The sequence below is a fragment of the Oryctolagus cuniculus genome, chromosome 18 (genome assembly GCF_964237555.1).
Source record: "Oryctolagus cuniculus chromosome 18, mOryCun1.1, whole genome shotgun sequence".
Lineage (NCBI taxonomy): Eukaryota > Metazoa > Chordata > Mammalia > Lagomorpha > Leporidae > Oryctolagus > Oryctolagus cuniculus.
The window spans coordinates 8652914-8680076 of record NC_091449.1 but is presented as its reverse complement, the minus strand read 5'-3'; the positions used below and the strand labels follow the sequence as shown (position 1 = coordinate 8680076).

General features: G+C 61.9%; 2 protein-coding genes across 8 annotated transcripts; one reads left to right on the top strand and one right to left on the bottom strand.

Annotated features, from left to right (window-relative positions):
* Positions 1-456: 456 nt before the first annotated feature.
* Positions 457-18934, bottom strand: TMEM143 (transmembrane protein 143). 3 transcript variants are annotated; one of them, XR_007916996.2, is made up of 9 exons: positions 18808-18934; positions 18207-18447; positions 15118-15222; positions 7210-7404; positions 5442-5572; positions 4848-5127; positions 2373-2460; positions 1826-2015; positions 457-1489 (listed from the first exon to the last, which is right to left on the bottom strand). XR_007916996.2 is itself a non-coding variant. In XM_002723738.5 (8 exons), exons 1-8 carry the CDS (start codon positions 18900-18902, stop codon positions 1242-1244), a joined length of 1485 nt encoding a protein of 494 aa, XP_002723784.4. In that variant the 5' UTR covers positions 18903-18934; the 3' UTR covers positions 457-1241. The 3 variants fall into 3 exon arrangements, 2 of the variants coding, with proteins under 2 accessions (XP_002723784.4, XP_008250637.4); XM_002723738.5 differs by lacking the exon at positions 2373-2460; XM_008252415.4 differs by lacking the exons at positions 2373-2460; positions 15118-15222.
* Positions 18935-19181: 247 nt separating this feature from the next.
* SYNGR4 (synaptogyrin 4) lies at positions 19182-26783 on the top strand. Of its 5 annotated transcripts, none has more exons than XM_051840058.2 (5): positions 19182-19330; positions 20073-20273; positions 25232-25469; positions 26137-26276; positions 26490-26783. In XM_051840058.2, the coding sequence occupies exons 2-5, from the start codon at positions 20181-20183 to the stop codon at positions 26721-26723; spliced, it is 705 nt and encodes a 234-aa protein (XP_051696018.1). In that variant the 5' UTR covers positions 19182-19330; positions 20073-20180; the 3' UTR covers positions 26724-26783. The 5 variants fall into 5 exon arrangements, with proteins under 5 accessions (XP_051696018.1, XP_051696019.1, XP_051696020.1 ...); XM_051840059.2 differs by having other exon boundaries at positions 19182-19421; positions 25280-25469; XM_051840060.2 differs by having other exon boundaries at positions 19185-19330; positions 20076-20273.
* Positions 26784-27163: the final 380 nt, after the last annotated feature.

Here is a 27163-nt window from a genome sequence, read left to right as displayed (position 1 = left end):
ATGGGAAGAGCTTTCTTCTTCCCTCTTGGAAACTCACCTCCCTTCTTTTAGGTCCCAACCTCTGCTTCCCCACCCCCATGCCTCCCAAAAGGCTGCCTCTGGGCACCTTAGTAAAAATTAGGTGACAGCTCCACACTGGGACCTGGCAGGGGCTGGACGGTGAGTCTTTGTGCAATGGACAATCTGCACACCTGCCCTGGCCGCCCTGCCTCCCATTCGTGAGTCCCAGGCTGGGAACCCTGGCCCGTCCCCAGCCTTCAGGTTCTCCTGAGGGCTCTCCTGTGGCAGTCTGTCTCCCCAGGCACGCACGAACCCCGTCTCCCTAGAATAACAGTTTTCTCTGTCTGCCCCATCCATATGCATTAGTAACCGCCCCCACGTCCCAGAGTCCCTCAGGTCTGCGATCCTGACGTCTGCCTGCCTTCCCAATTCCTGCAGCCACCGTACTCATCCGGATTTATTAAACATGATTTATTCCCTTAGGACTGAGAAGGGACAGGGAGAAATTGATAGACCAATAAATACTGTTGCACAGGGCGCTTGTGGTGGGGAGATGCAGACCGAGGTAGTTTCTGTGGAAACGAAGAGGGGCTGGGGCAGGGAAGGCACCTGAGGCTGTTGGGACTGGAGTGTCCCAGACGAAGTGGGGGTCTCTGGTTCCCTGCAGACCCGCCGTTCTGCCCATCCCAAAGTTCCTAGCCCCTTCTGCTCGGTCAGAGGGCCCACCCTACACAAGCAGCAGCAGTCATTAGAGATCGGGTTTCCCCAAGCGACCCCGTCGCTGGCTTCCCCGCTGCGACAGCCGGCTCCCCAGGGTCGGTGGCGCCCAGCAGCTGTCGCCGGCAGCCGGCCGGGGCCCCACCTGCGTGCACGGCACGGGCACGCCGCCCGGAGCAGGCTAAAAAGGCAGTGATCTAGTGATATGTAGCCTCGGGAGGGCTGAACGGCTGTGACAGGCAGCCACCCTCGCCTCCTCCGAGCCGCGCCTGGGTATTTATGGCGGGGTTGCGGCCCGAATGGAAAGGGAACCGAGCCAAGGAGCTTTGATTGGCTGTACATCACAAGGGGGCGGCGCCTACCAGCTGCTGACTGCCTTGATTGGTTGCTACGTTTAAGCATACAGCAGAGCAAAAAAAAAAAAAAAAAAAAAGAAAAATCGCCTGTGAGTAATTGGAAGTCAGAGAACGACAACCGTGTGGTAGCCATGATTGACGGCTCGTCGGGGAGGGAGGGGGCAGGGTTTAGTTCCTACCCAGGTGGCCGGATGCGGCTGGGCAGGGGTTGCTACTCCTGGGCGCGGCCTGGGGGAGACTCGAAGTCCCTGCGGCCAACGGCTCCAGCTTGGGGAAGCCCGGGGGAGGATACAGCCCGACGCTCGGGGTCAGGGCTTGCAGGTGGGCCAAAGCCCGGGTTCCGTTGAAGGCCACGTCACAGCCTGACTGGGCCAGCAGCCAATTCTCCACCTCCAACTGCAGCCACCGGGAGGTCTCTGCGGGTGGGAGAGCAGGCTGTGAGGCCAGGCTGGAGGCGTTGCGGGGCGCTGGCCGGCGGAACCCTCGAGGCTTGGCGGGGGAGGGCAGTGGGACAAGGCATGGGAACTCATCTGGGGACGGTGTGGGGGCTCCTGTTGGGAAGGGACGGCCTGGAGCTCCTATAGACAGGGGCAAGGGTCTCTTGTGGGGAGAGCGTGGGCTCACGTAGAGGGAGGACTGCGGGGAGAGGGGACACGCCATCCATCCAAGACCCCATGGAGGCGGAGGCCACACCAGGGACCCAGACGGGAAGCTGGGTTCGGGGGTTGGGTCTCCCGGGCGCCGCGTCCTACCTTCGGGCGGGCCTTGCGCACCCCCCGGCCGCCGGGTCAGGAAGCTGTGCGCCAGCAGCGCCTCCTTGGTGTGCTCATCCTGCGCGCGCAGGGCCAGCGCGCTGAGCAGCTCCGAGTTGTTGGACGTGCTGCGGTAGTAGAGCATGTGCGCCAGCTCCAGGGCCTGCGCGCTGCGCCGCTGCCCAAACATCTGCGGCGGGTGGCGACCACCGGCTCAGTGCGCGCCACTGCTTCCCGCAGGCCTCGTGGCGACCCCACCCAGGTCCCTCCTCCCCGGGCATTGGGGCTGGGGCTGTCATTTTCAGGGGCGGAAGGCTGTTTGTGTTTGAACTCCTCCACAAGGGCGCACAGAGGAAGGGACTGGGGACGCTGTGGCGTGAACAGAAGTGGAGGGGCCAGCGGGGTCCTGGCTGCTTCCTCCCCCACCCGAGGACCCCTCCTTCCTGGGACCCCTTTCTCCATCCTTGCTGTCCCCAGGGAGGGGAAGTGGGAGCCCACCCGTGCCTGGGTTCAGGCTGAAAATACATATGGGGATTCCTCCATTCACCTGCTGCCAGCACACCTGCTGCCGTAGCCATAGCCCTCCTGGCTGGGAGCCCCCAGCTAGGACAGAAGCCCCAGGGCAGCACCACCGGCTGTAAAAGGAGGGTGGTGCCAGGGAGGGCCGTCCCAAGCACTTAACATTCGCTGCTGCGGAGACAGCCCCAGCCCATGCTGGCAGCTGCCTAAGCCCACACGGCCCAGGGGGTCTCTGGGGGCCTGTTCTCAACGGCTGGCCCATGTCCAGGCATGGGCAGAAGTCGCCACACCTGCCGTGGGGGGCAGGTGCAGGCACGGCATAGTGTGGAAAGCACATGAGGTTTCCTGTCTGCCCTCCGAGCCTCTGGAGTGGAACTCCGTGGACTGTGTCTTCTGTGGGGCCCCGAGGAGCTGGGCACCTCCCTGGACGGGGCTGCCACCTGCTACCTGGACGTCCCTTCAGCACTGACCGCAGTCCACTCGCTCCTGCCCCCCAGGCTCAGCTCCTGGGGCAGCCTCACCATCCTCTCACAGCACCCCTCCTGGCTCCACCCCTCCTCACAGCCCCTCCTCTCCTGCCTGGTGCATCACCTCCCTGGCCTCAGCTTCCCTCCTCCTGTGTGTCCCAGCACAGCTCAGAGCAGCCCCAGCCCCACCCACGGCTTCCTAGTGCCCTCTGGGAAACCCGGGTTCACCCCGATCCCCCCCGCCCTGGAACAAGCCGAGTCACGCCTGGTCAGTTCTTGGAACACACGCACAGCCTGGTGCTCGAGGCTGCCCACGGTGAGCAGCCCCACGCTCATGCGTGTCCGTGGCCTCTCCCCACTGCAAGGCACAACGGGTGGCCGGCATGTCTCTGGCCAGCGCCCCACGGGCCTGCTGGTGCTGGGCTGGGGCACCCGGGGCAGGTCCCACAGGAGCAGGCAGCCTCTGAGCCGAGGCTGAGGCTGAGCAGGGCTTGGGAGCCCAGTGGGAGGGGAGGCCACGTCTGCAGGGAGAGCAGGTGCAGGAACCGGGCGGGAGCTGGGGCAGCTGCAGCTCAGATGCGTTCCATGGGGCTGGGGCAGCAGGGTCCCCGTGCCAGGCTCTGCGTCCTGTCAGGGACAGGCTGCAGGGGACCCAGCCGGGGAGGCTGGAAGACTTGGACTAGGAAGGTAGGCTGGGGCAGGTAAGAGGCTGGCTGGGCGTGGGGTGCCGGGTCAGGGAGGGTGGCCTTGCCTCCTGCAGCGGGTCCGATCTGAGACAGGAGGGCTGCAGATGGACCTGGGCTCAGCGGGCACACAGTGCCGTGTGGAGAGGGCTGGGGCACGGAGACTCGGGAGCGACTGAGACACAGGAACACGCGTGCATGGGAAGGGGGACCCTGGCGGGGGGCCTCAGTCCAGGGCAGGGAATCACCTGGACCTTTGGGACCACAGAGGGCGTGGGACAGCTGGTCCGCTCCTCCCCTCCACCCTCCATGGCCCCTCCCCACTTCCTTGGCCCAGGGGAGAGAGCCCAGGCCCTTTTCTGGGCATTCTTTCCCTCCCCACCCTGTAGCCCAGAAGCCAGCCCCATCGCACGCCCCCAGCCGTGCTGCCCCGAGGACCACCTCCACCAGGCTCCACCCTCCTGAGCCCAGCCCACCCAGCCTGGCTCTTATCTGCGGGATTTACGACCAGTCTTCCTGAGAGCCTGGCAGGACGGCTGGGAACAGCTTGAAAACCAATGAGCCAGAGGGGACAACAGGGCGTGACTGACGCCTCGGGCTGCTCACCAAGCCTGGGAAGAAGCAGTGCCAGCTCACCCCCACCCCCACCCCCAGCCACGCATCTGTGGATGGTGAACAACCTGCACCCCTGTACCGGGCAGCCGGGCTCTCACATGGAGCGGAAGCAGGGAGCTCGCGGAAAACACAATGGCCTGGGCCCCAGTCCCAGAGCTCCAATTCCGTCCATCTGGGCCGGAGCCCAGGAGGCTGCACTGACAGACCCGCCACCGTCCCCAGTGATAATGGCACCCGGCCAGGATGGGGCCTCGGGACCAGCAGCCGCATCGGTAATGATAACGATCATGGCGCACTGCACGCCAGGCTCTGCACTCAGCCCCGATTAATCCTCTGAGTCTCCCCACCATCACCACCGCGCAGGGCGGCCACGCGGCTGGCTGGGCTCACGTGGCTCGCGGCCCTGCCCCACATCCCAGCGCGCCTCTCAAAGCAGACGCCCGAGGCCTGGCTGTCAGCTCGCACACAGCACCCAGGGCCCCGCACGGGTTCACGCCTGCAATCCTCCGGGCGGGGAAACTGAGGCCAGAGCCAGACTAAGGAGCCAGCCCAAGGTGTGATGAGGGGGAGGGAGGCCAGAGTGGGGCCAAGGAGGACAGGTGTGGGGTGGGGCCACGGGAGGTGGGGCGGGGCCACGAGAGGACAGGGCGGGGCCACTGAGGCTGGGGTGGTCGGGGCCACGGGGTGGGCGGGGCCACAGGAGGACAGGTGCGGAGCGGGGCGGGGCGGGGCACCTACCTTGGAGGCCCGCAGGCCCATGAAGGCAGCGAAGAGCAGCAGCAGCAGGGAGGTGGCCATCTTGAGGTCCGAAAGCACCACCATGCCCACGTTGACGAAGAAGACCACGCCGGAGACGACCAGCGTGAGGTTGAGCAGGGCGCGCTGCAGCGTGGACGTGCGCACCTTCAGCTCGGGCAGCAGCTGCTCCAGGCCCTCCAGCGGCGTGTCCTTGAAGCTCTTCAGCACCAGGTGCCCGCGCTTCGTCCGCGCCGCTAGCACCACCCGCTTAAAGTATCTCCTGGGGGGCGGAGGAATCAGGGCGGCCTCCCCGGCCCACGGCCATGGCCACACGGCCACGCTAACAATGGGCGGTGCTGGGGGTCAGCTGTCCAGCCAGCCCAGCAGTGGGGGGCCGGGGACATAACTGTCGCAGGGCATCAGAGTCCTGGCTGTGCCTCCCGCTCTGAGACTCCACCCTCCTCACTTCCCCGGGAAAGAAAAGGCAACTCCCCAGCCCCAGGCTCCGGGGCTCCCGGGCCCTGACCTGCCGGCCCCTCCTGGGCTCTAACCTGGCTCCCTTTGGCTGTGGCTGGGGAGCGAGGGCGGCCTCACCTCTCGGCGGGGGGCGCCTTGGTGAAGAAGCCGCGCTTGGAGCCCACGCTGGACTTCCGGGGCATCTGCCCCACTCGCTGGCCCAGGGCCCAGAACTGCATGTAGATGTACTGGTCCAGGTTGATGGTCACCTGCACGGGGTGAAGGGGACAGGCAGCTGGACACAGTGTGGGGTGTGCTGGGCAGGATGCCCCCCCCCCGCTCATCCCCATTCAGTGTCCGCATATGGCTGTCCACGGTGTGCACTGCACAAGGCAAGCTATCCCAGAGGGCACCACTCATTCACTGTGGGCCTCTTCATTCCCATATCCTAGACTCTAAGATGCCAGTTTTTTTTTTGTTTTTTTGTTTTTTTTTTTTATTAAACTGGTTTATTTATTTGAAAGGAAGCACTAGAGAGGCAGAGAGAGAGAGGTCTTCCATCCACTGGTTTGCTCTCCAGACTGAAATGGCCACAGCTGTGCTGATCCGAAGCCAGGAGCCAGGAACTTCTTCCAGGTCTCCCATGCGGATGCAGGGGCCCAAGCACTTGGGTCATCCTCCACTGCTTTCCCAGGCCATAGCAGAGAGCTGGATCAGAAGTGGAGCAGCTGGGACTTGAACCAGTGCCCATATGGGATGCCGGCACTGCAGGCAGCAGCGTTTCCCACTACGCCACAGCGCCAGCTCCATGACACTGATTTTAAGATACTCATTTTTTTTTACAAAGGCACTGAAGGAGAAAGAAAATACAGGGGCCAGCCTAGTGACACAGTGGGTTAAGCCACCACTTGCAAATTGGGCATCCCATATTGGAACGCTGGTTCAAGTTCTGGCTGCTCCACTTGCAATCCAGCTTCCTGGTAATGCGCCTCGGAAGGCAGCCACATGGAGACCAGGATGGAGTCCCTGGATCCAGGCTCCTGGCTTCAGCCTGGCCCAGCCCTGGCTGTGAACCAGTGGGTGGAAGATCTCTCTCGCTGCTCGCTCGCTCTCTCCCTCTCTCCTCTCTATCACTCTGCCTTTCAAGTAATTGCTTAAAAAAGAAAATGCAGGCCAGCGCTGCGGCTCAACAGGCTAATCCTCTGCCTGCGGCGCCGGCACCCCGGTTCTAGTCCCGGTCGGGGCGCCGGATTCTGTCCCGGTTGCCCCTCTTCCAGTCCAGCTCTCTGCTGTGGCCCAGGAGTGCAGTGGAGGATGGCCCAAGTGCTTGGGCCCTGCACCCCATGGGAGACCAGGATAAGTACCTGGCTCCTGCCATTGGATCAGCGCGGTGCACTGTCCGCAGCGCGCCGGCCGCAGCGGCCACTGGGGGGTGAACCAACGGAAAAGGAAGACCTTTCTCTCTGTCTCTCTCTCTCACTGTCCACTCTGCCTGTCAAAAAAAAAAAAAAAAAGAAAGAAAATACAGTGCCAATTAAGTCATGTCTTACCGCTGTTTGTAAGTCACATCCTAATTTCAGAGATGACAAAATATTATTCCGGAAAAAGTATACAAACGCTAAAACGTGGAGCTTCCTAGGAATTTAGTGTTTGTTGACTTGAAGGATGAGCCTTTGTATGGCTTATTATGATGATTTTCTGGCCGATGGCAAGTAAGTCTCTAATCCTAAGAAGATCGTAGGACATCCTTCCAACAGCAGTGACGTGGCCTGAAGGGGTGCGACCTTTTTCTAATTCACCAAGGGGGGAAGCCACGTGGCTTCTGCCCCGGCTCAGGACTACATCGCCCAGCAGCCCCTGCCCCAAAGCCTCCTGGGACTTCAGGTTCAGCTTGCAAGACAGGCACCTGGACCTCGTCCTGAGGGTGGTGGACGACCAGTGCGTAGGCCAGGGTGTCCTCCGACAGTGGGGAGAAGTTGGCCTGGGCAAGCAGTGGCTCCAGGGCCCGAAGCACCTCCTGCTCATTGGACAGACGCTGGGGGTCCGTTAGCGAAGGCTGGTCCAGGGTCTCCCTGTCGGGGTTGATGGGGTCATACAAGGCCTGAGGAGAGAGAAGGGGAGAAGACAATGGGCAGGGGCCGCTTAGGTCAGCTCCTGTCCATCCCTTCAAGCGGTGGGCTGCCCCCAGCCCTGGGCTCTAGGCCCTGTCCCCTACCTCCCCGCGCTCACCTGGCTCCCCAGTCAGCATCCTCTCTGAGCACCATGGTCAGGGAGGGGACGGAGGACGTGGGGCTGGCCATTTGCCAGCCTTGCTCGGCCAGGCTTCTGCCCGCAGCCTGAGCAGAAGTGGCCGGCGCATCTTCCCCTCGCTTCCTGCTGGCCTGACTTCCCCTCTCTCTGGCCTGCGCACTGTGCTGCAAATATCGTTCATTTTTTTGACATCTCAGAGGCCTTTCAGGCTGCTGAGAGACCCGCCCTCCCGTACCTGGCCACTTCCGAGAGGTGGCAGGGACCCGGGTGGGTGCCAGTCTCTGGTGAGCAAGGGAACCAGTCAGAGCCAGCCCTGCCACCAGTCCCAGGAGGCAGCATTGCCCTGTGGGAACCACCCCAGGGCCAGGGGCTCAGGAACGGACCACCAGAGGGCTACAGGCCCAAGCCCGGCCACGCCTCCCACATCTCAGCCCCACTGCCGATTCCGGCGCCCTGCTTGCCTATGGCTTTGCCTGCCGCTGCAGAGCCATTCTCCACTCGGCCTCAGCCAGAGCTCACGGAGATCCCCGAGACCACGCCCCCCACAGCCTCCTACTGCAGCTGGAGTAACACCCAGAACATGCCACGTCTCCCAGGGCCCTTGCCCCGCGGCCTCTGCCTAGCTGCCTCACCCTCCAGACCTATAGTCCCCCAGCCCACACCCCCAGAAAAGTTGCTGAGTGGATGAGAAGAGTGAGACCCCGTGGCCTAGCCCCTTTCACCCGTGCAGACTTGGGCTCAGGATACCGCACAAGTTGTCCCAGCAGCAAGCCAGCCGCAGAGAGCTCAGCCCTCCACAAACCCCGCCTTCCATGGGCCGCGTGGAGATGGAGGAACTTGCTCGGGCCAGGTGAGACTTTGAGTCAGCCTAAGGAAGAGGGGGGCCGGCCTGGCAGGGTTTGGGGTGGGAGAGCCCACGGGCTGAGAAGCGCACAGGGACGCAGTGGCGTGGAAGGGAGCCATGATAGCAGCCGAGGACAGGGCGCAGGTGTACGCTGGGGCCCGTGTCCAGACTCACGCAGTGACCTTGACAGAGCCCAAGGCCAGGGCCGAGCCGCAGTGAGAGGGAGGGGGAACTCTGCATCCATCAGGAGTCTGCAGCGAGCCAGACTCTCCTGTGGGAGCTTCACACCCGGCCAGGGCTGTGAGCCAGGGCCCTGGCCGCCGCGCGGAATGCCTGCCTGCCAGCCCTGGCCGGCTTGCCATAAACCTGCCGCCGACTCCGCCTCTGAGCACATCGGCCCTCCCCCCGCCCCGCTCCCCATCACCTGGGTGGGCCCCACTGCCCACCTGCTCTCTCCCCAGCTGCCAGGAGGGCTCACACGACTCAGAGGACAACGACGACGGGTGGCAACAGCACACGTGCCAGGTGTGCTCTGAGGCACAACTCGCACACATGTGTTTGCACCTGTTACCCTCCTGATAGAGGTGGAAACTGAGGCACACAGGAACGGCCTCAGGAGCGCAGTCTGGAATCGACAAAACTGGGCCACACCTGTCTCCTGCTAAAACCCTTCCAAGGCTCCTCCAGCCCTCGCGAACCAGAACCCACTCCATACTACAGCCCACGGGGACCGGCACCACAGCGCCCCCGGAAGGCCGCATGCGAGCTATGCCAGCTTCAGCTCCTCCAGCCACATGAACGTGGCACAGGCTGCGGCTGGGAGCTTCTCCCCGCCTCTGTCCCTTTCTGCTACTGAACTCCGACTCCTCGGACATAGTCCGGCTTTGTTATCACTCTCAAAAAGGCTTCCTGGGGCAGGGATTTAGCCTGTGGCTAAGGCGCCCATGGCCTACGGCAGAATGCCTGGGTTCAACACCAGGCTCCGGCTTCCTGGCAACGCAAACCCTGGGAGGCAAAAGTGATGGCCTGAGTACTTGGGTTCTCACAACCCACAGGGAAGACCAGATTGAGTTCCTGGCTCCTGGCTCCTGGCTCCTGGCTCCTGGCTTCGGCTTCGCCCAGCCTTTGTGGGAATTTAAGAAGTGAACCTGCAGATGGAAAATCTCTCTGACTTTCAAATAAAGTGAAAGTAAATAATTTTTTTTGACAGGCAGATTTAGACAGTGAGAGAGAGAGAGACAGAGAGAAAGGTCTTCCTTTTGCCGTTGGTTCACCCCCCAAATGGCCACCACAGCCGGCACGCTGCGCCGATCCAAAGTCAGGAGCCAGGTGCTTCTCCTGGACTCCCATGCAGGTGCAGGGCCCAAGGACTTGGGCCATCCTCCACTGCACTCCCGGGTCACAGCAGAGAGCTGGACTGGAGGAGGAGCAACCGGGACAGAATCCGGTGCCCCGACCGGGTCTAGAACCTGGAGTGCCAGCACCGCAGGTGGAGGATTAGCCTAGTGAGCCGCAGCGCCAGCTAATAATTTTTTTTTTAAAGCCTCCCAGGGGCCAGCACTGTGGCATAGCAGATAAAGCTCCTGTCTATGATGCCGGCACCCCATATGGACGCAGGTTCACATCCTGGCTGCTCCACTTCTGATCCAGCTTTCTGGTGCTATCCTTGGAAAGCAGTGGAAGATGGCCCAAGTGCTTGCACCCACATGGGAGACCTGAAAGAAGCTTCTGGCTTCGGATCTGCTCAGCTCCGGCCTTTGCAGCCATTTGGGGAGTGAACCAGCAACCAGAAGGTGGAAGATCTCGATCTCAATCTCGATCTTTCTCTAACTCTGCCTTTCAAATCAATAAGCCTTAAAAAAAAAAAAAAAAAAAAAAAAAAAAAAAACTAGACCAAAGCCTTCCTTTACTCCCCAGTGTAAACAGGGCCACCTGGGTGGCTGTACAAGTTGTGTACTGCACAAAGGTGCCAGAACAAGAGCCACCCCTGGGGCCACTATAAACCCCGCCCGCCACTCAGATGGAAGTAGAGGGTACAGGGCAGCACCCCCGAGAACTTCCTGCAGGGATGCGGACTTCCTGCACTGACCGGCCACGGGTGGCCCCTGCGCACCTGCAGCACAACGGCAGCTGAAGACAGCTTTTCTGTTACTATTTTTGTGTGTGTGTTCAGTCAGCCGACACTTAAAAGCCACGCGAAGCCAGTGGCTGCTGCAGTGGACAGCCCAGGCTGGGGGGGGGGCACCTCTTTCTGACACGAACATGGACTGTGCAGGCTGCCACGGTCACCTCTGATAGCCGACCCCACAGAGCCGTGACCCTGGCTTCCACGGTCTCAAACATTCACCAGGGAGAGCATCCCCACCGCCCAAGCCTGGCTTTCTGATGCCACTGCTCAAGGAGCCCTGGGCCGCACCTGCTGGCAGACGGAGAGATCAGTGGGGTCTCCACGGTGGTCACTGCTGCACCCCCGTCTTCCGAGGGCTTCTCTCTCCAGCCCAGACACCTCCGGCAGCAGCCCGCTGCGCTCTCTATGCAGATGTCCGAGGGGCCTCCCCATGGGCAAACGGCTAAGCCCACGGGGCCCCGCCCCGACCCCAGCCAGCTCCTCTCACCATTGCCCCCACCCCAGCAGCGGCCACGCGTCCTCCCAGGTGTGCAGGCCCAGAGGTCCCTCTCTTCCCACACATCCGGCTCATCAGCAAGTCCTGCTGGCCCCACGAGATCCAGAGTCCAACCCCTCTCACCCCCCAGTGTGGCACCGAGACCCGGTACAGCAGCTGAGGTCGGCTTGGCTATCTATTGGCACACAACTCTGGGTGGGGACTCTGCTCTCCGGGCTCCCACACACCGTCAGTGCCCCGTGCAGCCACCAGGGGGCGCCCGTTCCCACCTAGGGCAGCCCGTGGCTCTGCTCAGAGTCCTCCCTGCACAAGGCCCTGCAGGAGCCTCCGGCCTGGGTCCCCTGTCTGCCCTCTCCCCTCGGGCCTCCATGCTGCTGCGCCCGTACCCCATGCACGCAGGCGCCGTGCACGCCGCAGCCTCAGGACCTCTGCACTCACCCTCTGGGCCTCTGCCCAGGGGTCACCTCCTCAGGGAGGCCCTTCCTGACCGCCTCACCTAAGATTATAGGGCACACCCGTCCTTACTTTCTTTTTTCTCCTGAATTTGCGTTGCCAGATTTAGAAGAAAAACGTATACAGGACATTCAGTTAAATCTGAACGTCACACAGCAACACGTATTTTTCCCCAGTGGCATCTTAACTGCTGCACCAAGTGCCCGTGGCAGCTGATTTCAGTTGAAATACGTCCCATGCAATCTTTGAGTCATACTTACACTAAATAAATAGATAACCTGGGCTATCTGAAATTCAACTTTAACTGGGCTTGGTGGGCTGAAGACTGTCCCCTAAAAATGCACACTCTCCCCTCCAAAAAAAAATAAATAAATAAAAGTGTTTTCATTCACCTGCCCTCAGAGACGCCGAGTGTGGCCTCATTTGGAAGCAGGGTCAGGAGGGAGAGGAGGCCACAGGGACAGGGTGGGCCTAAGTCCAAGGCCAGTGTCCTTGTAAGGAGACGCAGACGGGAGGGGAGCATGTGGCTCAGCCGCCAGGCTGGCCGCTTGCGCTGTGCCCTGGCTGCTCCACTTCTGACGCAGCTTCCTGCCAGCGCGCACCCTGGGGTCTAGCAGAGGATGGCTCAAGCACTGGGGACCTGCTGCCCACACGGGAGATCCAGATGGACCTACGGTATTGGCCTGGCCCATTCCTGCTCGCTGCTGCCCGCTCCTGGGGAGCGAACCAGCAGGTGAAAGATCTTTCTCTCTCCCTAATTCTGCCTTTCAAATACATAAACCCGTAAAGATGTCTAAAAATAAAACCAAACCGGGCAGGTGTTGGGCACAGCAGCTAAACCGCAGCTTGGGAGGCTGCGATCCCATCCTGGAGGACCTTGTTCACGCCCAGGCTGCTCCACTTCCCATCCAGCTCCCTGCCGATGCGCCCGGGACACTCAAGGGCTGGGGCCCCTGCGCCCACGTGGGAGACCAGATGGCGCTCCTGGTTCCTGGCTCCAGCAGGCACAGCCCTAGCTGTTTCAGGCGTGTGGAGAGTGAACCCGGGGCCCTGGCTGCTGCAGGCACACAGGGAGTGAACCCGCAGGTGGGACGTCTCCATCTGTCTCTCTGTCCCTCTCTTCCTCGGCCTGTCAGATAAAATGAAAAGCAGGTTTTTTGTTTGTTTGTTTGTTTGTTTGTTTTAGAGAGGAGACAACAAAGCAGAGAGAGAGAAGAAGAAAGCTAGGTGAAGATGGAGAAGGGGTGGAACAAAGCGTCTGGGAGCCAGGGACACAGAGGCCGGGAGAGACGCCGGCCGCTTCCTCCCTTGGAGCCAGCCCAGCCCGCACCTCAGCCCCAGGGAATGAAGGCCGGCGGCTCTAGCCCTTTGCTAGGGCAGCCCTGGACGCCTGGTCCTTGGTCCCTGCGCCTTCCTGCCCGGCTACTTCCTCCTCACTGGGAGGACATCTGTCCTGCTCACGCTGCGCCCGGGGACATGGAACCATTCAGGGGACACAGTAGGCGCTCGATAAATATTTACTGAGTGAATTCAATGAGCGCGCTGCTAAGGCAAGGAAGGATCAGAGCAGGCGGCTGCCGCCCGCAGAGCTGGGGGCAGGAGGCCGCGTCTCCAACACGGCCGCTGGTCTCATGGCCCCCAGCAGTCACCGGGGCCTCACCCCCCCCCCCCGCCACTTCCACCTGACCCCCTCAGCCTTGTGCCTTGGAGATGTAAGTATATTCACTTATGTTATTTCTACATTTCTATACATATAAGCATAAGCTAGAATATAACACTTTTTTGAAAAAAAAAATGTTAACAGAAAACAGGACCTGGAGTTGTGATGTAGCAAGTTAAAACATCCCCTGAGATGCTAGCATCCCATACCGGCTCCGGTTCTTGTCCCCGCTGCTCCATGTCCCACCCAGCTCCCTGCTAATGCACCTGGGAAGGAGTGGAAGACAGCCCAGGTGCCTGGGCCCCTGCTACCCCTGTGAGCAGGATGGAGTTCCAGGCTTCAGATCTGCGCAGCCCCAGTTGTGGCGGCCACTTGGGGAGTGAACCAGGGGATAGACAACCTCTCTCTTTCTCCCTCTCCCCTCCACCTCCACCCCCACCCCCACCCCGCTGTAACTGCCTTTCAAATAAATAAACCTTAGGAAAAAAAAATAGAAAAACAGAAAACCCTGTGACCAGAGCCTCGGGGCCACCTGTGAGCGTGATGGGGCCTCAGCGTGCACCTGTGCAAAGCCGGCTGCAGAGTGAGGGTCAGCGCCCGGGCGGGCAGGCACTCCAGGGCTGTCCTGGCTATTCAAAGCAAAGAAGGGGGCTGGAGGAGGGCAGTGGTGACGCGGGGAAGGGTGAACCCAGCAGGCCGGCCGTGTCCAAAGCCTGCACACTCCAGGCGAGGGCCTGGCCCAGCTGAGCTGTGGCAAGAGTCCTGGTTCACCAGGGGCTTGAGCCCCATGAGACACCTCCGCCAACGCCGTGCTCCGTGGCCGGGGCCGCGTGGGCCAGCGGCTATGTTTGACCTCTGCGGGGTTTATGAAGGTCAGAGACCACGCTCACGTGATGGACCGCCCAGGGAAAGCCCTGGACAGCCAGCTCAGGTCGGCTTCCTGCCGGCATCACAGCGGGGGACAGGACAGGGAGGGCGGCTGCTGGCTCTCCCGGGGACTCTGCCGACTTTCACCTGTGTCCTTTCAGTGTCACAAACTGTGAGCTCCGTGAGTCCAAGGAAACCACTGAACCCGACAGTGGTCCTGGGGGAGCCGGGCACAGGCAGAGCCCCGGGAGGAGGGAGGAGAGGCTGGTATTTGCCGTGGAGTTCCGCCCCTCTCTTCCCTTCGCTACTCCCAGTCCTCTCAGGGCTGGGTCCCTAGCGCTCTTCTCTGTCTGCACCTGCCCTGGTGCGAGCGTCCCTGGCCACCCAGATCGTAGCGGGTGGGCCTCTGGGAGGTGGTTGGGTCGCGGGGTGGATCGCTCACAGAAGAGACCAGTGCCCCCAGAGCTGCCTCGGCCCCTTCCACCGTGGGAGGAGGCAACATCTAAGGACCAGCCAGCACCGGGGCCGTCTCAGCCCCGGGAGCCCTGAGCGGTGAAGATCTGTGGCTCTCTGCTCCCCCTTGGGGGTCTCCTTCTGTACCACCCAGATCTTCCCAGAGCTCGCACAACCCAGACCCACAAACTCCATCTGTTCACCTGGAAGGTTCACTGAGTCCAGAATCGAGCTCGGGTGGTCCCCACGGGCCTCCCCACCTCCGCTTCTCAGCGAGGCAGCGCCTCCTTTCCACCACCGCCATGGCCGTTACTCCTGACGGAGCTCCCATCACCTCTCGCTGGACAAGGGCAACAGCCTCTTCACCAGGCCTCCTCGCCTCTGACCTCCTCCAAACAGCAGCTCCCGGCTCCGTGGGAGTCCAACAACCGCTCGCGGAGGCCCCGAGGCAGCTCGGGGAGATCTGCGTCCACTCCCTCTGGCCTACCTCCCCGCTCTCTCCCCTCTTCACTCTTCCTCCACCAGTCCCCGCAGGGCACCCCACCTGTGTTTACTTCTCGTCTCCCCAGGCGGGCCTGGCTGCACCAGCCCTGTCCACTGCTAGGCCCCCAGCGCCAGGCTCCAAGCAGGCGCCCTGAGTGTTGGCTGAGGGATCCGCCTCACCTGCAGCCGGGCCAGGACGTGGTGGTAGTGGAACAGGGTGCAGAAGTCCACGTGGGCCGAGAACTCCTCCAGAGCCACCTTCTCCGCCGGGCTGGAGTGGAATTCCTGTGGCCTCAGAGAGCAGAACTTCTCTTCAGAGCTCCTGCCCCAGCTGGGCAGGGCGCTTTCCCTGGCAGCACCACACAGGCAGAGCTCGGGACCTCCTAAACGGCTCGCGTTTTTGTCTGGGGGGTAAGCGTTTGGCGTGGTGCTTAAGACGGAGTGCCCAGGCTGGCGCCAGGGCGTAGCGGGTTGAGCCGCCACCTGCAGGGCCGGCATCCCATATGGGTGCTGGTTTGAGTCCTGGCTGCTCCACTTCCGATCCAGCTCTCTGCTATGGCCTGGGAAAGCAGTGGAAGATGGCCCAAGTCCTTGGGCCCCTGCACCCACGTGGGAGACTGGAAAGAGGCTCCTGGCTCCTGGATTCGGATTGGTGCAGCTCCAGCTGTTGCAGCCATCTGGAGGAGTGAACCAGTGGATGGAAGACCTCTCTCTGTCTCTGCCTCTCCTTCTCTCTCTGTGTAACTCTGACTTTCAAATAAATAATTTTTTAAAAAACAATTGTTCTTTCATTTCAGTGTGAAGAATGGGGTTTGACCAATGAAACCGAGGCCGGGGCAGGCATCTGGCCATGCGGTTGAGACACTGTTCGGACACCAACATCCCGGATCGGAGTTGGAGTCCTGACTCCACCCTGATTCCAGCTTGCTGCTGACCCACAGCCTGGGAGGCAGCAGGTGACGGCTCAGGTACGCGGGCCCCGGCCACCCTTGCCGGAGCCCTGGGTTGTATTCCCAGCTCCTGGCTTCAGCCCGGCCCAGCCCCAATCACTGTCCGTCTGCCTCCCAAATAAATAGATATGGTTTAAGTTTTTAAAAAGTGCTCGACATTTTCTCTTAAGAAAAAAAGAAACCACGTCAGCCCAACGTAAGGAAGAACCTGGCCGAGAGATCTGGAGGATGAGGCGCTGCCTGGACGCGTGCTTGGTGACACACAACATTTACGTGTGCCAGGCACCGTCAGCGCGCACGGCGTCGTCCTCCAGGGGACACAAGGTTTGTGGGGCTGGCTGTGCCAAAGCGGGTTACACTACCACCTGCAATGCTGGCATCTCACATGGGCGCCGGCTGGAGTCCCGGCTGCTCCGCTTCCAATCCAGGTCCCTGCTAATGCACAGAGGAAAGCAGCAGATGGCACAAGTGCTTGGCCCTCTGCCACCGACGCGGGGGACCCAGGTGAAGCTCCGGACTCCTGGCTTCAGCCTGGCTCAGCTCCAGCCATTGCAGCCATTTAGGCAGTGAATCAGCAGATGGAAGACCTCTCTCTCTAACTCTCCCTTTCAAATGAATCTTAGAGAGAGAGAGAGAGAGAGAGAGAGAGAGAGTTTCGTGGAATTACAACTGCCCTTTAAAAAAAGAGATTTATTTTATTTACTTGAAGGACAGAGTTACAGAGAGAGGTAGAGGCAGAAAGAGAGGTCTTCCCTCTGTTGGTTCACTCCCCAGATGGCCGCAACAGCCGGAGCTGCCCTGATCCGAAGCCAGGAGCTTCTTCCGGATCTCCCATGTTAGTGCAGGGGCCCAAGCACTTGGGCCATCTTCCACTGCTTTCCCAGGCCATAGCAGAGAGCTGGATCAGAAGAGGAGCAGCCGGGACTAGATTTGGTGCCCATATGGGATGTCGGCACTGCAGGCCAGGGCTTTAACCCGCTGCGCCACAGCGCCAGCCCCCTACAACTGCCCTTTTTCAGAGGGAGAGAGGCTTGGGAAAGTCACCGTATCGCAGGGAGGTGAGTGTGACACAGGCCTGTCTGACTCCACAGCGCACAGGAGCGCCAAGCCTCTGCTTCCTGGGCAGTGACAGAGGACCGCACTCTGCTTCTTGGAGGACTGACGGGGGCCGGATGTGACCACGCATGGCCACAGGTGCACGTGATGTCTGCATTAAGTGTAGCGCAGGATTCAGCATGTGGGGTGGGTGCTCAGTGAACAACTGCCACCTGAGGGGCCAGCACTAGGCTCAGCAGGTTAACGCCCTGGCCTGACGCGCTGGCATCCCATACGGGTGCCGGTTCCAATCCCGGCTGTTCCTCTTCTGATCCAGCTCTCTGCTATGGCCTGGGAAAGCAGTGGAAGATGGCCCAAGTCCTTGGGCCCCTACACCTGCGTGGGAGACCTGGAAGAAGCTCCTGGCTTCAGATCGGCGCAGCTCCGGCCGTTGCGGCCAACTGGAAAGTGAACCATTGGATGGAAGATATCTCTCTCGCTCTCTCTCTCTCTCTCTCTCTGCCTCTCCTCTCTCTGTGTAACTCTGACTTTCAAATAAATAAATACATCTTTAAAAAAAAAAAAAAACAAACTGCGGACTGAATGAATGCAAACCCTCATGACAGAAGGCATGGCGGGGGTCAGAGTCTGGCTCCGGACTGGGGCCGGTGAAGAAGGCAACCAAGGGGGCCAGCATTAAGAAGGCACTCGTGTAGGCTGGAACATTGCCTCACCCTGCTCCCGATCCAGCTCTGGAGTCAGACCCCTGGACTGTTACTTTACCTCTGAATGTATTCATCACCTCTATAAAACAGAGATGGGGGTGCAATGTCTCTTACTGGGTTGTTAGGATGATGGGACAACACATGACGAAGGCTTGGTGCGATGCCAGAGTAAGAACCCAAATGGTGTGACGATAATTATGAGCCTAGCTTTGTGACACTGTATGTATAACTACTACTGGGTAGCAAAACTAGTGATGATGAGGATTACTTGTTTTAGGGGGGTGGGGGAGGGAACACAACACCATACTCCAGAAAGCTCTGTCAAGGTTCCAGAACAAGCTGAAGTCAGGAATCGAAGCCGTATCTGCAACTCAGAGGTCGGGCCCTGGCATTGCAACACACCTCGCACACACCCACTTGGGACTGGAGGAGACCGCCCAGGGAACTACAACTCCCAGGAGGCGCCAGGGCAGCCCTCTACAGTATGTGGGCGCCCTGCCGCCGCAAAGCTTGCCGGGAGCCGTAGTCCCCAGGCCCTAGGTCCCGGGACGGTCGGTACCTGGATCAGGAGGCGGAGCAGCTGCTCCTTGGAGAATGGAATGAAGCGCTCGCGGTACTGCTGGGCCCAGTCGCGGGGCTCCGTGGGGTTCCACATCTTGCGGTACTCCCCCATCTTGGCTGCCAGGGACGAGAGGGCCCGCGGGGGCCCGAGGAGCGCGGGCAACAGGGGCCATACTCGGAACCTGGACCCGCAGACCCCCCGGGTCACATGCCACATAGCCAGGCCCTTTCCCGGGAGCCTAAACGGAGGGAAACGACAGAGGCCAAAGGTCATGTGGATGGAACGCCCTCTCCACCTCCACGCCCCGCCCTGCAGGGGCCGCCGCTGCCCCGGCCAGGGCGGAGTGCACCCGCTGCCCCGTCGCCCCGCTTGCCTTTCCTCTCCCACACGCACACCTGGCCTGAGGCCTAGACAGGGGTCAGGGATCCTGGGTTTTGGGGCGCTCTGCAGGCCTAGACACCCAGAAGTAGTACAACTGACTTCCTCAGGGTCTAGCCGGCGAGGTGGACTTTAGGAACATAGGAGATGCTCCAAAAGGCTACTTAGGGGGTGCAGGGCCGCCCTCCCCCGGCCAGGCAATCCCTCGCCTCTCCCTCACCTTAGGCAACGCTCGACTGTCATTGAGCCTCCTGCGCATGTGCAGAAGGGCGTCCTTGGCCCCCAAGGTTTGGCTTCAGCCTTAGTAAAGCGCATGCGCAAATCCGGGTTCTTACTGCGCGATCCATTTTTTTCTCCCCGCCCACTCTCAGTTGCGCATGCGCGACCTGTTAGCCTCTCCACCCCGTCCTCATTTGGACGCGGCGCATGCGCTCAAGGGGTGTCTCCTTGTCCGCCGGCTTCAAAGGGAAGGGGCGGGACAGGCGCGAGACTCCCGGTAGGCCTGGGGCGGGGCAGGGCTCCCGCGCGCCTCCCGCCAACGGCGAGCGTCCCAACGTCCACTAAGGCCCCGCCCCCTCTCGTGTTCGCCCCTGAGTAGGCGGGAGAAGAGAGGGGCGGGGCTTTGGTACAGCCAATCAGCTGTGGAGAAGCGAAAAGGCGGGAAAAAGCGGAACCAAAAGACTGAGGGGCACCAGGCACCAGGAGGGGGGCGCAGGCGGAAGGAAGGGCCGGCCTCCAGCCAGGTGACGCAGAGCGGTGCTCCAGAGCCGGGGGAGGGCCCCCCAGGCCTCGGCACGCACACGTCCCTAGAGGGGAGACCCCGGTTCTTAGAAGGTAGACTAGCGCGGGGGACACGGCCACCTCGTTCTGGGGGCAAGTCTCAGGTCCAGACTCCCCGCTGGAGGCAGTGCGCTTTGGGGAAAATGGCGCCGAATTCCAAGGGGGGGCCCTTAATTCTGGGCAACACCCAGATGGCAAGGACAGCCTAGAATATTCCCTGAGATGCCCAGCGCCTCCGACAGCGATGCTGCCCCCTCTCGGGCTGAAAGGGGCCCTGACAGCCACTGCCAACCCCTACTCCCCATGGACACCCCCCGTGTCGTCTCGTGAGAACACAGCCCGTGACCTGGGCCCTCCCGGGAGGACCCCCAATGTCCCCTTGATCAGGGGCCCCTGCACCCGCACCCACCCCTGGGAGTCCCACCCCACAGCCCCCGCCCCACTCCTGACTTGTGGAATCCTGAGCAGCCCCGTTCCCAGGGCGGCCAGAAATCCCTCCTGCCTTATTCCTGACGCCATCAGCCCCTGCCTCTGGGACTTCCAGCAGCTCCTCAGCCACACCCCCTGAGCCCCAGGAGCCCTGGCAGCCCTCACCCCATGCCCCCTCAACCCCACTCCTGGCCCCCTACTTCCCCCACCCTGTGCTACTGTTCAGGGGGCCCCAGCAGCCCATGACTCTGACAGCCCCCCCATCTTGTCTTGCAGCAGCCGCGCCCCAGGGTGGGCCTGGAGCACCCCGACAGCAGCACCCCGGCGGCCACACCCAGCACCCCCGCCCCTTCCTGCCGTAGCCCCAGCAGTAGAGCGGCCGCCATGCACTTCCCCGAAAGCCTCCAGGACCTGGCAGACAGTGAGGCCGTGCGGTTTCTGAGGAGGCCAAAGACCATTGTGCGGATCCTGGCAGGGGTGAGGCCCTCCTGGGGCCCCCCGGCACCCCTGGGTGGCAGAACAGGAGTCCTGGGCTCTCAGACCCAAGCAGAGAAGCAGGGGTCCGCTGGGAAAACAAAACAAGAGGGAGCCCATGGCTGAAGCTGCCTCTCTCTCTCTCTCGATTTATTTATGTATTTGAAAGGCAGCGTGATAGAAGGAGAGAGAAAGAGATCTTGCATTGCTGTTCACTCCCCAAATTGCAACAGCTAGGGCTGGTCCAGGCAGAAGCCAAGGGCCCAGAATTCCATCCAAGTCTCTCACATGGGTGGCCCACCTGGGCCATCATCTACCGCTTTCCCAGGCACATTAGCCGGGAGCTGGATGGGAAGTGGAGCAGCCGGGACTCGAACCAGCGCCCATAAGGGATGCCGGCGCTGCAGGCAGCAGCTTAATGCGCTGTGCCCAGTGCTGGTCCCCGAAGCTGCCTCTCCCAGAGAGCAACGGGCCCTGAGAGTAGGAACAAGCTCTTCAAAGGAGGCCCTGCCCGGCCCCCTTAGAGATAAGGAAACAAAGGGTCAGAAAAGTGAAGTAACTTTGTACAGACAGCGCTGTCCAGCGTGCTTTCCGTCAGAGCAGATTAAAAAAACCTCAGTTCTGTTCCGCAGTCCCCATGGCCGTGGTGCCGGTGCCCCACAGCCGCACGTGACTGGTGGCTCCCCATTGGATGGTGCCAGGATGGAACACTGGTGTCAGGCCAGAAAGTTCTATTGGCTGGGGTGTGGCCGAGGCCACGCAGCCGGAGGCAGGGCCAGGGCTCAACATTGGGTCCGTGCGATGCCTGAGCCCCTTCCGTTTGCAGCTCTCCGGCAGGGGCTCTAGGAAGTGAGGTACGGGCAGGTGGGAAGAGAATGGCGTAGCCCAAAGTGCGTGTGGCACCAGGCACCAGGCCAGGGGCTTTACGTCACTGCCACCTCCTCGAAGAACCAGGACACCTTGGTCCGATCGGCGCTGCTCTGCACGGCTTTGTGCCTGAGCGGTCAGAGCTGTCACTCCCCCTCTTCGTGGAGGAACGACACTAAACCCTGCCTAGGCTTCATATCCGAGTCACGGCACCATTATGTCGCTCCCCCTCTTCGTGGAGGAGCAACACAGGACCCTGCGCTGTTCTTTCGTCTGCTCGGCCCTCCCCGGGTTTGCTGCTGGTTCTTCCCGGGTTGGCTACTATCCCTTCCACCTCCGTGGAAGGGCAGTTCCCCCTGGCCGCATTCCCCACTTCCGCAGGGGAGCGGCACACCGCCGGCCGGCTTTCTCGGGGGGCTGCACAGGTGTTCCCTCAGATGTTCCCCTTAGATGTTCCTGGTGCATGCCGTCTCTCTCCTCCTATATAGTCCTCCTCCGCCAATCCCAACTCGGCTGCCCACACGCCGAGTACGCTGCTCTCCAATCGGGAGCAAGTCCTACAGTTTATTAGTTGAACTGGAGGCAGCTGTGCGGAAGCTGTTTACTTCTCTCCCAGCGCCATATTGTGGGAGAGCAGATGCATAGAATAAGTCCTAATTCGAGTAACTTAGTCTAGTCCGGATTGCTCCCCACAAGAGCCAAGGCTCTGGGCTCTAACCTGCCCTGCTTGGCTTGCCTAGCTTTGGCAGAATTGGAAACAGACCCAGGGAGGTCAAACCCAGGTCTCTCCAAGGTTCCTCCCCCGACCCCTGCATCTCCTCCCAACCCCTTCTGGAGCCCTGTGGCCAGGGAAGGAGCCCACAGGCCTCGCTTGGAGCCCTGCGTGCTTGCCAGGGTGGGTGGCCCCACTCTGCCTGAGCCAGCCTGGCTGCAGTGGCGGCGGTGGCACCTCCTCTCTCCCTGTCTCTCTCACAGGGGCCCCGCTTTGTCCCCTAGCTCCCCTGCTTCCGGGGCGTCCGCATGACCTTGAGCAAGCTGGCTTCCCTGAGCCTCTGCACCCTCATCTGTGACAAGCGGATCCCGAAGGCCCACCCACAGGAAGCAGATGAAAGGGGTGCACGCCCCCTAAACTGACTGGCAAGGGCCTGCCAAGTAGTCCTTTCCCTAAGCAGTGATTACCAGCGGGGAAAAGTCATGACTAGCGAGGCAGGAGAGAGACGCTGCCCGGGCCTCTGGCGATGGGGGCTGCGTCACGTGGTCCTTCTCCCCCAGGGGCACAGGAGACCTGTGAGTGCCCTGCCCAGGTCCCTCGCTCGCACCCTGCCTAACCCACGGGGAAACTGAGGCTAGCCCAAGGACGTCCCCCAGCTGCTGAGCAAACCAAACTGGGTCTGCCCGCCGTCTCCGAGGCCTCCGACGGCGGGGCGGGTGGCCGGGGAGAAGGAGGCCCAGCTGGCGCGGACTGGTGTGGGGCAGGGGGAGGAAGGGGCCGCCCGGACGCGCCAGACGTTCTGGTCACGGACTTTGCCCGCCGCCCTCCCCCTCCCCCCTGGCCTGGCTCCTCAGTAGGGAGTCTCTGGGCAGCTGGTGCTCTGTCCTCACTGCCGCCTGCCAGCTGGTGCCTTCACTGATACGTCTTTGCTCCCTCCCTGAGGACAGGCCGGGGAGGGCGTGGACGGAGGTTGGGCTCGGGCTGCAGAGGGAGACAGGCTGCAGAGGGAGACGGTCCGGCCAGCCCAGCCAAGCCCCCTCCTCGGGGGCAGGGCCCGAGCTGGCGCTGCAGCTCCGGGTTCTTGGGGTCGGTGGACTCTGAGCCCACGGGACTGGGAGGCCTGGGCTGTAGTGCTCCCGCCTCTGCCCGCTGACCTTAAGGGGATGGTTCCTCTCTGGGCACCTGCTAGGACCCAGTGCCCACCCCTCCCCGCCCCCCCCTTCATAGCATCGACTGGGAAACTGAGGCTCCCAGGGCCACACTGCTGGTAGGTTCCATCAAATCTGACTGTTTCAAGTCTGCCCTAATAGCTCGATTTATCACCTGAGAGAGAGAGAGAAATTAACAGTGTATCCTGCGTGGGGCCGGGGCGAGGTGCCAGGGAGGTGGCGCAGGTGAGCCGGAGTTGGGCTCGGACATGATGGATGCGCTGTCCGCCCTCCACCTGGCTCCACCTTGGGAGCCTCTAAGAGCCACCCCCTGAGGGCTGCTGCGGGGGTCTCAGGAGCCGGTGGTGGCCGTGAGGGCTGTGGAGCGGGGCAGGACAAGGGGGTCGTGTTTGCTGGTGTGCTTGTTTGTCCGTGTTGGTGTTCAGAGAAGGCAGTGGAGCAGAGGCGAGAGGACGGAGGTGGGTCGGTCCTCTGAAGGTCACAGCCAGAGCCAGGCAGCCGAACCCATTCACTCTTCCAACACACACTTGCTGAGGCCCGGTGAGGCCCGGGTGCCGGGGGCGGAGAGAAGGCGCCCTCCGAGAGCTGGTCCCAGAGGAGCTGGGCTTCTAACGCAGAAGGTTCGGTTGTTTTTGTGCCCTGAGCTCACTCCCCTGCCAGCCCCAGCACCAGCACCACCGCATCCAATCAATCACCAGGTCCAATTTCGCGTCCTAAATATTACCTGACTCCCCAGGGCTCTGGTCTTGGTGCCTCTGGCCTGGGGCCTCCTCAGCAGCCTCCGCTCGGGTCTGCGGGCCCCCTGCCTCCACCCAGCCCCTCTGCTCTGACCCACCCTCTGCTCAGCACACTGCTGTTCATAAAGTCACACCCAAGGAAGAAATGGAAGCTCGGGATCTCCGCCACCCCCCCCCCCCCCGCTCTCCGCGCTCGGCTGGCCCAGCTCCCTCCTGTCCCTGGAGGAGCCCTGCGCTGCGCCTGGGACGCCCTTCCTCCTCCTCCTGCCTGGTGAACGCCTCATCCTCTCTGATCTCCATCCGATCCCAGTGTTTCACCCCCCAAACCCAGCCCCACGACATCAGTTCTCACTCAAACCTCAAACCCCAGCCTCCCCCCTGCTTGCAGATTCACCCCTTCCGCCAGAGGGCTCCACCTGCCCACCGTGGCCACCTGTTGCCCTCCAGACAATGTGCGCACTCCTTAGCCTTTCTCCCCCTTCACACTCACAAGCATCGCCTCATCCAGGAGCCCCCCGGGCCCGCCCCCCCTCCCCCATGTACACACTGGCTCCTTCTGTCTGGCACAGACCATACCACCTGGGACCAAAGTTCCACCGAGTTGGTCTGCCAGGAAGCCATGGGGCCAGCAAAGAGCAGACCCAGGAGTCAGGCTGCTCCGGTTCAAGTCCCGGCTGTGCCCCCGGCAAGCTGAGGCGTTTGGCCAGCTGCCGGTCCTCTCTGTGCCCCAGTCTCACAGTCTAGGAAACGGGGTCGTGCGTACTGCCGTGTCCTGGGCTGGCCGGCAGGGGGGCCTGGGCCTGTGTCTGCAGTGCCTACGCCACTGAGGAAGGCAAGGCTGAGCAGGTGCAGACCCGGGCACACACAGGGGGGCAAGATTACCGAACCAGTGCTGTGCTGGGGCCCCCCTCCCCCAAGCCCCGATGCAAAACAAACAATTATTCATTCTAAGCAGCCTGCACTGGGTGTGGCATTTCTCTGTGCTTTTTTGCATATTTGGGCTATTTCACAAACTTACTTGGAAAAAATGAACAGGAGCTGGCGGGGCTGGGAGGAGAGACAGAAGTCACAGGCAGAGAAGGGTTGGGTGCGAAGAGCCTAGGGATGCTCGTGGGCCGTCCCTGGCTCCTGGCTCAGCCTTTTATCTCAGTACCTGGGTCTGGCGGCAGAAATGGGGCGTGGAGTGAGGTGTGGGCGTGGGGCAGGAGCTGCAATTAGAAGCGGGAGGAGAGGGGACACCAAGTAGAGCCCACCCTGGAGGACCTGGTGGGGGCGGGGCCATGGCCCACAGAATGCCATGGAGGGGACGGGCTGAGGGGCCACGATTCCGGAGGACGAGGCCTTGGCCTGGCTACAGAAGAGGGGACGAGGAGCGGGCTGATGAGGAGGGCCGGCCCCACAGGGGACCAGGCGTGTGGGAGCACCCTCCACCCCGGGGACCTCTGAGCTCCCCGCCTGGGCCCTGCAAACCCACAGGTCTTCTCCCTGGTGGTCTTTTCCTCACTGCTGACCGACGGCTACCAGAACAACATGGAATCCTCCCAGCTCCGCTGTGTCCTCAACAGCAACAGCGTGGCCTGCAGCTTCGCCGTGGGAGCCGGCTTCCTGGCCTTCCTCACGTGCGTGGCCTTCCTCGCCCTGGACGCCAACGAGGCTCGCATCACCAGCACCCACTTGAAGACAGCCTTCCAGCTCCTGGACTTGATCTTGGCTGGTGAGCTCCCAAACACCACCCCCCCCCCACCAGCCTGCTCCCAGCCCTCCCCGGCTCCCCAAGCACCTGCTTCAGGCCCACGTCAAGGTCACGGCCCCTGTGACCCCCCCCTCCCCGGCTGATTCTAGAAACCTTCCCAGTGTTTCCCTCGCGCTCACCCCACGTCTGGAAAAGCCACCAGGTGGCAGGAAGCGGGGTTCAGAGCCCTGGCCAGAGAGCTGGGTTGGAAATCTCGCCCTGGGGGCTTGCCCGAGTCGCACCTGCTCTGAGCCTCTGAGGAGGCAGGGGCGTGGCAGGGGGCCTGCAGCTCACAGGGTGCTTCCGGGAATGACGAGCTAAGGAGCCTGCAGTCCCTTTGCTCCCTCCTCGTCCCCCTGAGCCCGTCCCAGCAGCTCAGGGCCCAGGGAGTCCTGCCAGCCACGGCAGCCACTGCGTCCGGCACCAGCTGAGGCCCCTGGGTGAGGGGAGGTGCTCTGAGCCTGCGCGCGCCAACGCAGGGGCCCACCTGACCAGGTGGAACTGAACTTCTCAACTCTGTTCAATGAACTGAAATGGCCTGTTCCAGGCCTCAGCTTTCAGGATTGGGGAGGAGCTGAGAGACCCCCAGCCCTGCCGGCCTCCCGCTGAGCAGGCTCTCCCCGGCCCCTCTTCTCTCCTGACACCACAGTCCTTTGGGCAGGCGTCTGGTTCGTGTGCTTCTGCTTCCTGGCCAACCAGTGGCAGCACTCGCCACCCAAACAGTTCCTTGTGGGCAGCGGCAGTGCCAAGGCCGCCATCACCTTCACCTTCTTCTCCATCCTCATCTGGGTGAGGATGGGTCCCTCCCTGGGTGAGACAGCTAGAACATTCCTGCTCAGCTCACCTGGGAGTCAGGAGTGGGGGGCCCCCAGGACACCCCTTCCTCCCAGCAGCCCCAGCTAGCTCAGCCACCCCAGTCTGCCTCTCCCTTGTCAGCCCCAGGCCCTCTCCCCTCCTGCCCAGCCCAAGCCAACCTTGCAGCGCACCCTCTTCCGCCCACAGATAGGCCAGGCCTACCTGGCCGTCCAGGACCTCCGAAGCGATGCTCCCGTCCCCTACAAGCGCTCCCTGGATGAGGGCGGTGTGGTGCTGACCACCCTGTCCCCACCCTCGGCCGCCAGCCCCGTCAACACGCCCCCCACCGGCCCCAACAGCCTGAACTACTCCAGCTCTGCCCTGTCCCCCTACGTGGCCGCCCCGAAGGCCCCCCGCCTTGCAATGATGCCTGACGACTAGACATGCTTATCCATCCACAAGAGTAAAGCCACGGTCCTCCCTCCAGGAGGGTTTCCGGAACCTCTGTCCTCCCGTCTGTTCCTCTCTGGCCCCGGGTGCAGCCGGAGAGGGGGTGGCCATCCCACAGGGTCACCTGGGGGTCTCTGCAGTCTCCGTCCACCTCTGGGGCTCCACCCCGATAGCAGCAGATTGGAGGTGACAGGCAGGACTTAGTCTGTCCAGCTGTCACCCAGCGAAGTCCCCACCCCAGCCACGGCGGGGGGGTGGGGGTGGCACAAGATGCCCCACACAAGCTCAAGTTCAGAGATGGGAGTGGCTCCCACCTGCAGAGCATAGGCAGGACCCAGCCTTGAGCCCTGCAGGGAACATGCAGTGAGGGCCTGGGACTCAGCTGCCACTCGGCTCCCCCCCAGCCTTTCAAAGCCCATCCTGGGGAAGAG

Bases quoted from the DNA above. Each gene is read 5' to 3' on its own strand.
- TMEM143 (XM_002723738.5), bottom strand. From the start codon at position 18,902: ATGCGCTTTACTAAGGCTGAAGCCAAACCTTGGGGGCCAAGGACGCCC. The intron at 15,223-18,206 runs GTACCGACCGTC...CTGAGGCCACAG, and splicing joins TGCTCCGCCTCCTGATCCAG to GAATTCCACTCCAGCCCGGC. The intron at 7,405-15,117 runs GTGAGGCGGATC...CTCTCTCCTCAG, and splicing joins ACGTCCTGGCCCGGCTGCAG to GCCTTGTATGACCCCATCAA.
- SYNGR4 (XM_051840058.2), top strand. From the start codon at position 20,181: ATGCACTTCCCCGAAAGCCTCCAGGACCTGGCAGACAGTGAGGCCGTG. The intron at 20,274-25,231 runs GTGAGGCCCTCC...GCAAACCCACAG, and splicing joins TTGTGCGGATCCTGGCAGGG to GTCTTCTCCCTGGTGGTCTT. The intron at 26,277-26,489 runs GTGAGGATGGGT...TTCCGCCCACAG, and splicing joins TCTTCTCCATCCTCATCTGG to ATAGGCCAGGCCTACCTGGC.